The following is an 11,831-nucleotide window of genomic DNA, read 5'->3' as shown; positions in this document are numbered from 1 at the left end:
ATAAGTATGAGCAAATAATATGAGGTGAGAAAAACAAAATGTAAACTTCTAACAATTTAAATAGGCACGGATAAAATATGAAGTACAAGGCAAAATTCACATGACTATTTCATATATTTAAAAAAGATCCACCAGAGCAAAACACTGAATCTTCAAAGAAAATTTGCCCTCTTGCTAGCCTGTTTTCAGCACAGGCAAACGAAAAAGGATACTTTAGTGGATAATTTGGTGGAAGTCCCAGCTGGACGAAAACCTGGAGCTGGAACTATCGGGGAACGCTAAGCGGCATCCAGATCTGCGCATGCTCTGCTGGTGAAGTAGCAACCCTCCTCCCCCTAGTCGGAAGTCCAGGTTTGTTTATTAAATTACGACTGTCGTAAACTGGGATTTCCTGACGACTTCCTGGCTTTACGATGACAACAACTGTGGCGGCCGGCAGTGGTAGATTTCAAAGTGCAAAGAGTATCCAAGATCGTAAAGAACAGACCCGGATTGCCAGAGCTGAGGTGTTGCGCCAGGTATCTCCGTTGGGGGCTTTTGTAGGAATTTAGATTTGTGGGAGTTGAGGGTTCCCGGGAGCTTGCCCACTCCCCCCTTCCCTCTCCACCTTGTTTGGGTGGAGTCTCTCTTTGCGATGCCGGTAAACTCTTATGTATCTCCCGCCCCCAGATGGTCTCGCAGGTTCCAGTTACTTATTGTCTTTTCAGGATGATCTGTTTCTTTTTCTCCAAGTTCCCTTACCTTCTGTGTCATCCATTTTTTTACATTTCTAATACCGGGACTGCGGACTTCCTAGGTACTCTGCTAGCCTGTCATTTTATCTGCTTTTATCTGAAATGTTTTTTTTGTTTGTTTGTTTCCAGTGACACATGTAAGGCTTGTTTGAGTAGACTTTGTTTCATTTCATTTGATGTTTCATTCTCTAGTCTTACTGTTGGTATCAATTCCAGACTTATCGTAAGCCCTTACTGATCCAAACAGGAGTTAACACTACAGACCCAGAAAATTTAGCCTTTCACAAAAGGTTGAAAAGTACTGTATTTCTTATTAAGATTGAGATGCATAGAGGTAACATATAAAGAATGGAGGAGGTAACCGTACTGAATTGTGCGACAGCTTATTCAGTATATAAGAAGTGTGGCGATGAAAGGGAAAAGTTGTACTTGGAGAGCAAGAGTGTTCAGTGAGAGTTTTTGATTGTGTTTGTTTTAAGATGATAAAATCTTAAACTAGTTTAAATGCAGATGAAAAGGAGCCAGTAGAGAAGAGGTAGAGAAGACAGAAGGGAGAAAGGGGTAATGACTACCGCTAGATTTTAATGGGAAATAGTGTGCAGTTAGAGTTGGACAGGTGAAAGGTTGGTATTGTTCCCTGATTTCAGCATATGTAATATACATGTATAATAAATATTCGTCATCTTCATCTCTTTGGTGTTTCAAGCAGTTTTTGGAGAGAGTAGGGTATATAAGCTGTGATAAATTTTACAGTAGAGATATTCATAGAGTTTGAGAAAGACCAAACCCAGCTTTGGAGTTTGGGAGAGAGAATGAGAGGGCAGGAACAATCTTCTAGGAAAAACTTTGCTTTATTTGATTATTGTTGAAGGATGAATAAAAATTAGCAATATGATAATTTCTTTTTAGAAAGATGATTCATCCTGAAGCATTTTGAGGGGCTGGATACTGGGGTGTGAGCAATGCGTATTGAAGGCATGGAGGTCAGTCTAAAGTCTAAGGCAGTAGCCATGGGGATGGTGAAGGGAAAAGAGATTCCAAGTCATATTTGAGGTAGGGAGTTTAGGGAGAGAGGAGGGTCTAGAATAGGTCCCAAGATTCTGACCCTGAATGATGGCTCCATTCACTGGAGATTGGTAATGTGATTGGTAATACAGAAGGAGAGGGCTTTTGTTTTTGTCTGTCTTTGTGCACTGGTAGAAGTAGATTCCTGGCAAGGAACAGACCGTTCATTCACGAGCAGGTAGGTATATATGAAAGCTGGACAGGTTTTTATTTGCCTTTTTTTGTGAAAAGCAGTTGGTTCAATTGGCAGTTTGTCTTTTTTGTTGTTGTTGCAGGCTAAAGCCAATTTTGAAAAAGAAGAACGGCGTAAAGAACTTAAGTGACTCCGGGGTGAGGATACCTGTATGCTACCTGATGTGAATGAGCGAATTGAACAATTCTCACGTGAATACCAACAGGCTTACTTGGTGTAAGGTAATCTGTCTTTTTTTGTAATTATTCAAGTTAATATCAGAAGAACAAGTTTATAGACGTCATAAGATACGGAATGAATATCATATAGTTGGCATTACTGAGTAGTTTTATCTCTCTGGCAGAAGTGTTACAATATAATATTTCGGATATTATAACACTGAAAAGATTTTTTTACTTGAGTTGGCAGTGAGAATGCTTAGCTTTAAATATTTGTCCCACTTATACCAAGCTTATGGATCTAAAAAATTATATATTTTTGTGTGGGGGGCAGCTAGCTGATATGGAAATCTGAATCTGTGACCTTGTTGTTATCTGCACCATGGTTTCCCAATTGCGCTAAATAGCCAACCCACAAATTATACCTTTTAACTTTATGTCTTGATTATTTTTTCTGTTTCAAGCCTTGTTGTTTTCTCTTCATGCAATATTTGAAATTTGTTTTTAATTGACATAATAATTGTATATATTTGTGGGATACAATGTGAAATATAGTAGTCCCTCATTATCCATGGTTTCATGTTCCTCTGTCTCCGTTACTGGCCATCTATTGTTACCCATGGTCTGCCATAGTCTGAGAGTATTAAACGGAAAATTCCAGAAATAATTTATAAGTTTAAATTGCATACCATTCTGAGTAACATGATGAAATCTTGAGCCATCCCTCTCTGTTCCTTTATCACAAGAAGGGGAAGTACAGTACAAGATATTTTGAGAAAGAGAGAGCACATTCACATAACTTTTATTACAGTATATTGTTATAATTGTTGTCTTTATCATTGTTGTCTTTATTATTGTTGCTAGTCTCTCAGTGCTAAACTTTATCATAGGTACGTATATGTAGGGTTCAGTACTATTCTGCTGTTCCGGTCATCTGCTGCAGGTCCTGGAACACATACCCTGCTCATAAGGGGGGGAATATTGTATATAATACATTATTGTTAACTCTGGGCACCATGCAGTACGGTAGATCTTTAAAACCTATTTTTCCAGTCTAACTAATATGTTGTACCCTTTAGTCACCATCTTCCTTTTCTCCATTCCTTTTCCCTCCCCCCACTGCACCCTCCTCCTACAATTTTAATTAATGCTGTCTTATTTTATTTCTTTATGGCCTAATAATCTTGTATAAATTTTTTGGGGACCATAGAGGGCTATTATGTGTGTGTGCGTGTGTATGTATGTATGCACAGATATGTTTTGTACAAGAGTACTTCAAAAAGTTTGTGGAAAAATAGAATTGAAAGATTATACAAATCTTTCCAGGAAGTTTTTGACGTACCCTTGTATATATACATATGTGTGTGTGTGTGTTTATTTGGTTATATTTGTGTCATATGAATGTAAAAATAAATTAAAACCAAAATTTTCCTCATATTTTTCTGATAAGAAATCTCAGCTATATGATTTATTAGTAGTATACATATTATAGAAAGCATGTTATGATTTCTTGGAAGATTATACTTGTTTAGTCATATTCTTTGCCTCATTTCATGAAAGATTTAAAGTATTTTGGAACATGAGTTTTTTCCCTCAAAATGCTTTCTTTTAATGTAAGACAAAATTAAATTCCTTGTTTACCTGTTCAAAATGATTATTTATAGGAACATTCTGTGAAGAAAACAAAGAAAAAAGACAAGCATTCAAAGAAAGTAAAGAAAGAGAAGAAAAAGAGCAAGAAACAGAAATATGAAAAAAACAATGATTCATCTGATAGTTCATCAGTAAGTATGTACTAAAATTAACCAAAGAAGCTATTTGAAAAAATTTTATTTAAAGGCATAATATTTGGGAACTTAAAATATATATGAACTTAAAAAATATTGCTAGTTATGATATGAAAATATCTGGGAGACATCTACTTGGAGGTGTCCAGAAACTATTGGAAATGTGGATCTTGGGTTCCAGAGAAAGGTAAGAGGCTGGGGATATTATTTGGGAATTATTGCTACTTGGTGTCATTAGAATGGATGAAATCCCTAGGGGGACTGAAAATAAAGATGAAACACCAGCACTTAAGAGCCATATAGGAAGTAAAGGATGCTAAGTAAAAGTTGTTGAAAATTAGAAAGAGAAGCAGGGAAGAGCAGTATTATAAACATAAGGGAAAAGAATTTCAAGATATTTGAGAGTCTGTTACCCCTGTCTGTTTTTTCATAGAAGTTAATATTAAAATCTTTAAAGTAGGTTATGTTTATATACTCTGGAGCCAAAAGGAAGCAAATGCTGAGCTGGCTGCACTAAGCAGTTCTGGACTGAGAGGGCTCACTGTGGAAAACAAGACAAATCTTTCATACTTTTTTCAGGAAGAAAGGTTTTGCTTAGAGAGTGATGAGCTAGAGATGTTTATGGATGACTGGTCTCCCATGTCTGATCTTCATAGGGTTATCCTCTCATTGAATCACTGTAGTTCAATGTCTGGCCCACCTGTAGTTTCAGAAACTTTGGCAGTAGACTGTCAAAGATAATCACAGCTTGATATTAGTTAAAAAGGTGAAAACAGATTTTATTCAGTAACCACACCACTGATATTTGGAGAAATTGCTACGCTCCACTTCAGTTTGTGCAGAGATGATTTAGGTATTTTAAAGGGAAAATGAGGGAAGGGGGAGAGCGAAGCCTCGGTAGAGTCAGAAAAGTGAAAAATTACAAAGAGTTGGTCACTGTAAATTTGATTAGGCCAGCTGTGTTTGCTAGCTGGCAGTTTTCAAAGTTAGTATTCCGTCTTCCTACAGAGACTGGGAGACAGAGAGCCTATAATTACATTCAGAGGATTGGCTTTGAGGTTCTTAAGAGATACCATATTTACAACTGTACATTCTTTTTAGTAAATGCCCTAAGAAAGGGAGATCAGGAGCCTATCATCAGGTGTTGGCTAGAACAAGTAGTAAGTTTTCCTGGCAGCATTGAGCTTTCTTAGACAAGCATTTTACTGGGGGGCAAGGGTCATCCTAGGGACACAGTCTTATGTTGCTAGTAGCCATGCTAGAGTTCAGTTAAGTCTCTTAGTGCAGGAGGAGTTTGGATAGAGTTTTGTGCCAAGAGTTCTGCAGTTCTCGACATGCTTGATATGGTAATAGACCTCAAAAGCCTATCTTATATGAGAATATGGTATATTAATTCATAGTGAGGAATACAACTAGATAGTCTTGTAGACTAGCCAGTATATTTTGTAATGGTAGACATATTTATATTATATAGAAAAAATTTAAAAATATAACTCAAAACAAAGGGAGTTAAAAAAATCTTAAAGTGAAAAGGAGATAGGAACACTATTTCCACAATTGTGGGTTTGGATTATTGGCTCCATTGAGAATCTGATAAAAGCTTTTTGTATTCTTTCTCCAAAAAAACATGTACGTGCAAAATTGTTTATTTCAGTGGAGTTTATAAAATACCCTGAACTTTATGCAAGGATTACAGGTTAAGAACCCCCGGATCTGCCAGGCTGTCTAAATATTACATCATTTGATTTAGAGCACTTTATTCCCCATTGTCCATTTTTTTTTCATTAGTTCTTTCCTGGAAATAGATGTATATATTTTTGCTGCAACATATAGTATGTATACTTGTATATATATAATAAGTTGTATCTCACACACACACACACACACACACACACACACACACACACACCCACACACCCCTTAGAGCAGTTTGAATGAATGCTCTGTGCTCACACCACATTGAGGTGGATTGGAGAATGAAAGAGAAGCTTGTACTGGCAGTGAAGGGAAGGAAAGACAGAGGGGTAGCTAGAGGAGTCAGGGTTTTTGGAAGGTCTCTTTGAGAAAATGTTTTTAGGAGAGAGGAAATATTGAGGAGAATGATAAATTTTAATTAGCAAGGTCCCACGGGAAAGGGTTAGCTTTGATCAGGAGTAGGAGCACCCTCTCTTCTGAGCTAGGAGGGAAGTTGTAAAAATGTGTGTAAAAATAGATAAATAAGGAGGTAGTATGGTCAGAAGGAGAGCAGATTATTGATGGTGTTTCTGCTTGTTGTTGTCTGTTTCCTTTGTGAAGTAGAAGGTAAAATCATCTGAGAAGGTATTTGGGAGTAAAAGGACAATTGAGGAAATGGTATAAATTTGAAATAACTTTGCTTAGATAATAAAAGAGAAGAAAAAAATTGCTCAATAGCATTGAGGATCCATGTGAGGCTAAAAAACATATCTTGGCTTTGACAAAGTCTTTTAATTTTTTTTCTTTTAACTTTTAAAATCAACTTTATTGAAGTACAATTTACATATAATACAGTGCTCATATTTTAAGTGTACTATTTGATGAATGCACCTGTTTTCCATGTCAACTGAGATGTGGAATGTTTCCACTATCCCATAAAGATCTTCATGGTCCTTTGCAGTCAATCTCTCTTCTATCTCCCTCTTCTTCCCTCTTTCTCTTCTCCCACTCCAGGATTGGGCAATCACAAATCTACTTTAGCACACTGTAGGTTTTCCTATTCTAGAATTTCATATAAATTGATTTATGTAATATGACCTTTTTTGTCTGGCTTCTTTGGCTCAACATATGTTTATGTGATTCATTCATGTTATTGCATGTTATCAGTAGTGCCTTTCTTTTTATTGCTGTATTCCAGTGTGTGAATATACCACAATTTGCTCATATGTTTATCTGTTGAAAGCCATTGGGTTATTTTTAGTTTGGGGCTGTTATGAATAACATTACTTGGGTCTTGCTTATTTATGTAGCCTATCAGTTTCTTCCATTTTAATTAGACTGTTTTTTGCACTGTCCAATATGGTAGCTGTGTATGGTTTTAAAATTTTTAATTAAATTTATTAGAATTATTTCAGGTTGAAAATTCATTTCTTCAATCTCATTAGCCAAATTTTAAGCACTCAGTAGCCACGTATGGCTAGGTTAGTGGCTACCATATTGGACAGTGTAGGTAAAGAAAAATTCTGTTGAATAGAACTGGTTTAGATATTTATGTTTAATGTAATTGTTGATATGGATGAGCTTAAATCTACCATTTTGCGATTCCTTTTCTGTTTGTTCCATTTGTTCTGTATTCCTTTTCTCCCTCCTTTTCTTGCCTTCTTTTGTATTGAGGGTTTTTTAGTATTCCATTTCATCTCCACTATAGGCTTACCAGGTGTTCTCTTTTTAAAATTATTTATTATTTATTTATGGAAACATAATTGATTGTACATATCTGTGGGGTACAGTGTAGAATATCAATACCTATGTGCAATACATGATGTTCTAATCAGTATAATTAGTATATTCAACATCAAAAAAGGTAGTCATTTTTTGTGACCCTTCACCAATTTCTTGCTAAACCTCCTCCCGCTCCACCTCTGGTGGCCTCACTTCTGTCCTCTCCTTTTGAAAGTTCAGTGAATTTTTGTAATTGTTTTATTCTTCTTTCTTTTCTTTTTTTATGTGTTTGTTTATTTTTTTAGCTCCCACTTGTGGGTGAGGACATGTGGTATTTCACTTTCTGATCCTGGCTTATTTAACTTAGCATAATTTTCTGTAAGTTCCTCCATGTTGCTGTGAATAGCAGTATTTCATTCTTTTCTATGGCAGAGTAGCATTCCACTGTGCAGATATACCACATTTTCCTAATCCAGTCATCCGTCGATGGACATTTAGGTCGGTTCCAACTCTTAGCTGTGATAAATATGGTAGTGTAGGTATCCCTTCAACATGATGGTTTCCATTCCTTTCAGTATATACCCAGCAGTGGGATTGCTGGATCATATAGCAGTTCTATCTATAATTGAGGGAACTCCATACTGTTTTTTATAATGGCTGCACTAATTTACTGTCCCACCAACAGTGTAGGAGGGTCCCCCTTTCTCTGCATTCTAGCCAGCATTTGTTATTCTCTGTCTTTTTGATAATAGCGAGTCTTAACTGGGTGAGATGATATCTCAGTGTGATTTTAATTTGCATTTCCCGATGCTTGGTGATGTTGAGCACTTTTTCATGTGTCTGTTGGCCATTTGTATATCTTCCTTTGAGAAATGCCTATTCAGCTCCTTTGTCCAATTTTTAATTAGGTTACCTGTTATTTACTGTTAAGTTGTTTGAGTTCCTTGTATATTCTGGATATTAATCCCTTGCCAGATGCATAGTTTGCAAATATTTTCTCCCATTCTGTAGGTTGTCTTTTCACTCTACTTTTTTTTTTTTGCTCTGCAGAAGCTGTTTAGTTTGATATAATCCCATTTTTAAATTTTTTCTTTTGTTGCATATGCTTTGGGATCTTATTCATAAAGTCTTTGCCCGGTCTTACTTCTTGAAGTGTTTCCCCTATGTTTTCTTCCAGGAGTTTTAAAGTTTCAGGTCTTATATTTAAGTCTTAAATCCATTTTGAGTTGATTTTGGTATATGGCAAGAGGTTAGATGTACCTCATTTTAAAAAAATGCTTATTATGCTCTGCCTTCAAATATAATATCATTTTGCATTTATAATAAGAACTTCAGAACAGTATGCTTCTATTTCTTCCTACCATATTCTGTGCTATTGTTATCATACATTTACCTTCTACATGTGTTATAAACCCTACATAGTTTATAACTTTTAACATAATATATTGTTATTATTTTTACTTTACATACCCAATTATCTTTTAAATAAGTTATACATGTCTTTTATATTTACCCATAGATTTATGATCTCTGGCATTCTTTATTATTTTGTGTAGGTCTGAATTTCTGTCTAATAAAATTTTCCTTCTGCCTGTAGAACTTCTTTTAATATTTCTGATAGTGTAGGTCTGCTGACAGTAAACACAGCTGTTGTTTGCCTGAAAATTTCTTTTATTTCATCTTCATTTTTTAATGGTACTATTACTAGATACAAACTTAGGTTTATAGGAGTTAGAGAGCGTGAAGGAAATGGAGAAGAAACAAAGAGTGGGAGGAAAAGAGGAAAGTGTCTTGGAAGTCAAGAAAATGAGTTGTCAACATTGTTGTCTTCAGCAGAGAGGTCTAGGGTGATAAAAATGTTAACATTTTGTTGAATTGGCATAATAGAAACAATTGGTGAACTTTGAAGAAGTTTCAGTAGATTAATGGCGACAATAGTTATATTACAGAGTTTTGAGAAATGTATGAAAGTGATAGTGTGAAGGCAGTAGATGTATACTACTCTTTCAAGAAGTTTGTCTGAGAATAGAAGTTGGAAGATGGATTCCTGCTAGAGCGATACATAGGGTCAAGGAAGTTCCCTCCTTATTGCTTCAAAAAAAAAAAATGCTTGAGCATATATCAAGTCCATTAGAGATCTTTGGTTGAAGCTATAAGAGAAGGAGATAATTGATGGATCAAGGTTTTAGAGGAGCAGGTATTTGTGATCAAAATCTTTGGAGGAGGACATGCCTTGAAAAGGAAGAGTTAACAGGAGGTAAGGATAGGTGCAGCCATAAATAATTTTGTCGGAGATTGGTAGGAAGCTAAGGTAGCCTCATTTCTCTTGATAAGGTAAGAGGAGAGATCATTTGCTGAGCTTATGGGGAATGGGCATTGGTAGAAAGCTTGAGGAGGGTGTTGAAGAAGGTAATGATATTTGCCGATGTATTAAGCTATGTGCTTGGAGACACAAAGTATGCAAAAGCAGATGGTTCCTTTAAACTTACAGCTTAGTGTGAGAGTGAGATATTAATCAAATAGTCACATAAATGAATGTAAAAATGATTAATGCTTTAAAGGAAAGTCGTAAGAGAATAGAAGAGAGAACTGACCAAGGACCAGCAAGGGGAATTCTACTTGGGGTTCAGAGTCTAGCTTAACTGAAGTTGCAGATCATGGTGATTGGATTTATCCAGAGCTGGAGACTGGTTGCAGCTGTCGTGATGAAGCAACTGGTGGCTCCAGTTAATGAATTTCAAGTGGTTGGTCAACAGCTTGTAAGATAGTGAAAATCTGTAATTATGGAAGAAGGCCTATGACAGAGTCCTGTGGAATGCCAACTTTTTAATTATTTTAATTTGATCTTAGCAAATTGGCACTCTCACAAAGAAAGTACTTTTTTTTTTTTTTTTTTAGATTATACTACCCTGTTTAGTGGTGACCTCAAGAATTAGGAACCAGGTATCTCTAAACTGATTTGACCATGGGTAGACCAGAAATACATTTATAGTGATTATCTTAAAAAATTGTAACTATAAATATAAATAACTAGTTGTAAGGTTTCTATAAGTCCAAATCAAGGCCTGAATGAGTGAATAAAATCTGCTTTGCTATGGGAAACAGTTGGCAGCTGAGGTAGCAGAGCGCAAATATGTTTACTCCATGTGGATTATACCTTTTGACAGATGTATTTATGTTCTGTAGTCAAAGAACACTTTAGATAGTTTTCAAGAACTTTGCAGAATGGAAGAATATTGGTCTCATTCAGGAAACCCAGATTCTAATGTTTTCCTTGGTATTCACTCACTTTTTCCTTTCTTGGCTTAAAGTTTCTCAGCTGTACATTAACAGGTGGTTTGTACTAGGTGATTTCTAGGATCTCTGCTACACTTATGTTCTATAGCTCCAAAGAATATATAATAGATTTTAGAGCCAGACAGATCTAGATTCCTAACTGGGTTTTCACACTTGTATACCATGTAACTTGGGCAAATTACTTAATTTGGGGGAGCTTTCCTTATTATAAAACCAAAAAAATACTTTACAGTGTTGTGTTAAGAATTCAGTGTGATAATATATGTGAAAGTATTTAATGTAGTACTTGACATAGAAGAGTAGACTGGTACATTTGTTGAAAACAAACCCCAAAACCTGGCGTAATGATCAGCACATAGGGGATGTTGACTAAATACTTCTCAGTTGATTTAATAATGTGGTATTTAAACACAGTTAGCAAAATGCCTTACTAGTTGTTACCTGAAATCTCTGCATTTTTAGATCCAGAGAAATCCCAAAATTTGAAACTTAAGGGCAAACTGCAAACTTATTAACTTCAATGTCATTTCCTCTGTTCTGGAGAAGCAAAGATGTGAGTACTCTTGATGTTGGTAGAAACTAAAGCTCTGTGCTAAAGTGAATTCTCTACATAGCAGTTCCAAGTCTTATTTTTTGCTTTCCCTTGTCTTGATAATAAACTTATAAGAAAATAGAAATAATTTGGTTGTGTTTTGTGGCCTTAACCCAAAGTAGTGGGTTTACATGTTCTTTCTTAAATTTTCAATGTCATTTTTTAAAGGGGAGATACAGTGTCAGAATTTTCTATGGGAAGCTGAATTTCTACCCCTTAACAATAGCACAGAAGTTTTATATGAAAATATTCAAATTTGAAAATTTTTCTCATGTGCTAAATATTCTTAGAGCTCTGAAGATGAGTGGGTTGAGGCTGTTCCTTCCCAGACTCCTGGCAAGGGAAAGTCCTGGAAAGTGAAAGATGAAAAGTCTGAAAAAGAAGATGACAATCAAGTTATTCAGGTAAGCAAGTCACCTGATTTTTAAAAAGTGTCAACTTCTAAGAATAGATGAATGTCAAAATGAAAGATTATTCTAATTTCTTCAGTAGAAAGTTAACTTTGAAAACAGTGTGCTTTATGAATAATTTGACAGTAGCGCTGACTGCTTAGTGTTTGGACTCCCCTCCTCCTCCTGCTATGAGAGCGTGAGTGTTCGTCTCTGTCGT

The 11,831-nt window shown here is 35.8% G+C and overlaps 1 protein-coding gene across 4 annotated transcripts in view; it reads left to right on the top strand.

Moving 5' to 3' along the window:
- The first annotated feature begins 423 nt into the window (after nucleotides 1-423).
- Nucleotides 424-11,831, top strand: part of LOC134375500 (CWF19-like protein 2) — a 100,427-nt gene continuing 89,019 nt past the window's right edge. For 3 of the 4 annotated variants that reach the window (XM_063093976.1, XM_063093975.1, XM_063093977.1), the window contains exons 1-4: nucleotides 424-518; nucleotides 2,075-2,213; nucleotides 3,815-3,934; nucleotides 11,513-11,626. In XM_063093976.1, coding sequence (XP_062950046.1) covers nucleotides 2,160-2,213; nucleotides 3,815-3,934; nucleotides 11,513-11,626 — 288 coding nt within the window. In that variant the 5' untranslated portion in view covers nucleotides 424-518; nucleotides 2,075-2,159. Of the gene's footprint in view, nucleotides 519-2,074; nucleotides 2,214-3,814; nucleotides 3,935-11,092; nucleotides 11,184-11,512; nucleotides 11,627-11,831 lie in introns of all 4 variants that reach the window. The other variant, XM_063093978.1, reaches the window with a different exon arrangement.

The sequence above is a fragment of the Cynocephalus volans genome, chromosome 4 (assembly GCF_027409185.1).
Source record: "Cynocephalus volans isolate mCynVol1 chromosome 4, mCynVol1.pri, whole genome shotgun sequence".
NCBI lineage: Eukaryota > Metazoa > Chordata > Mammalia > Dermoptera > Cynocephalidae > Cynocephalus > Cynocephalus volans.
The sequence above is the reverse complement of the archived record's forward strand: the minus strand, read 5'-3'. Positions and strand labels throughout refer to the sequence as shown.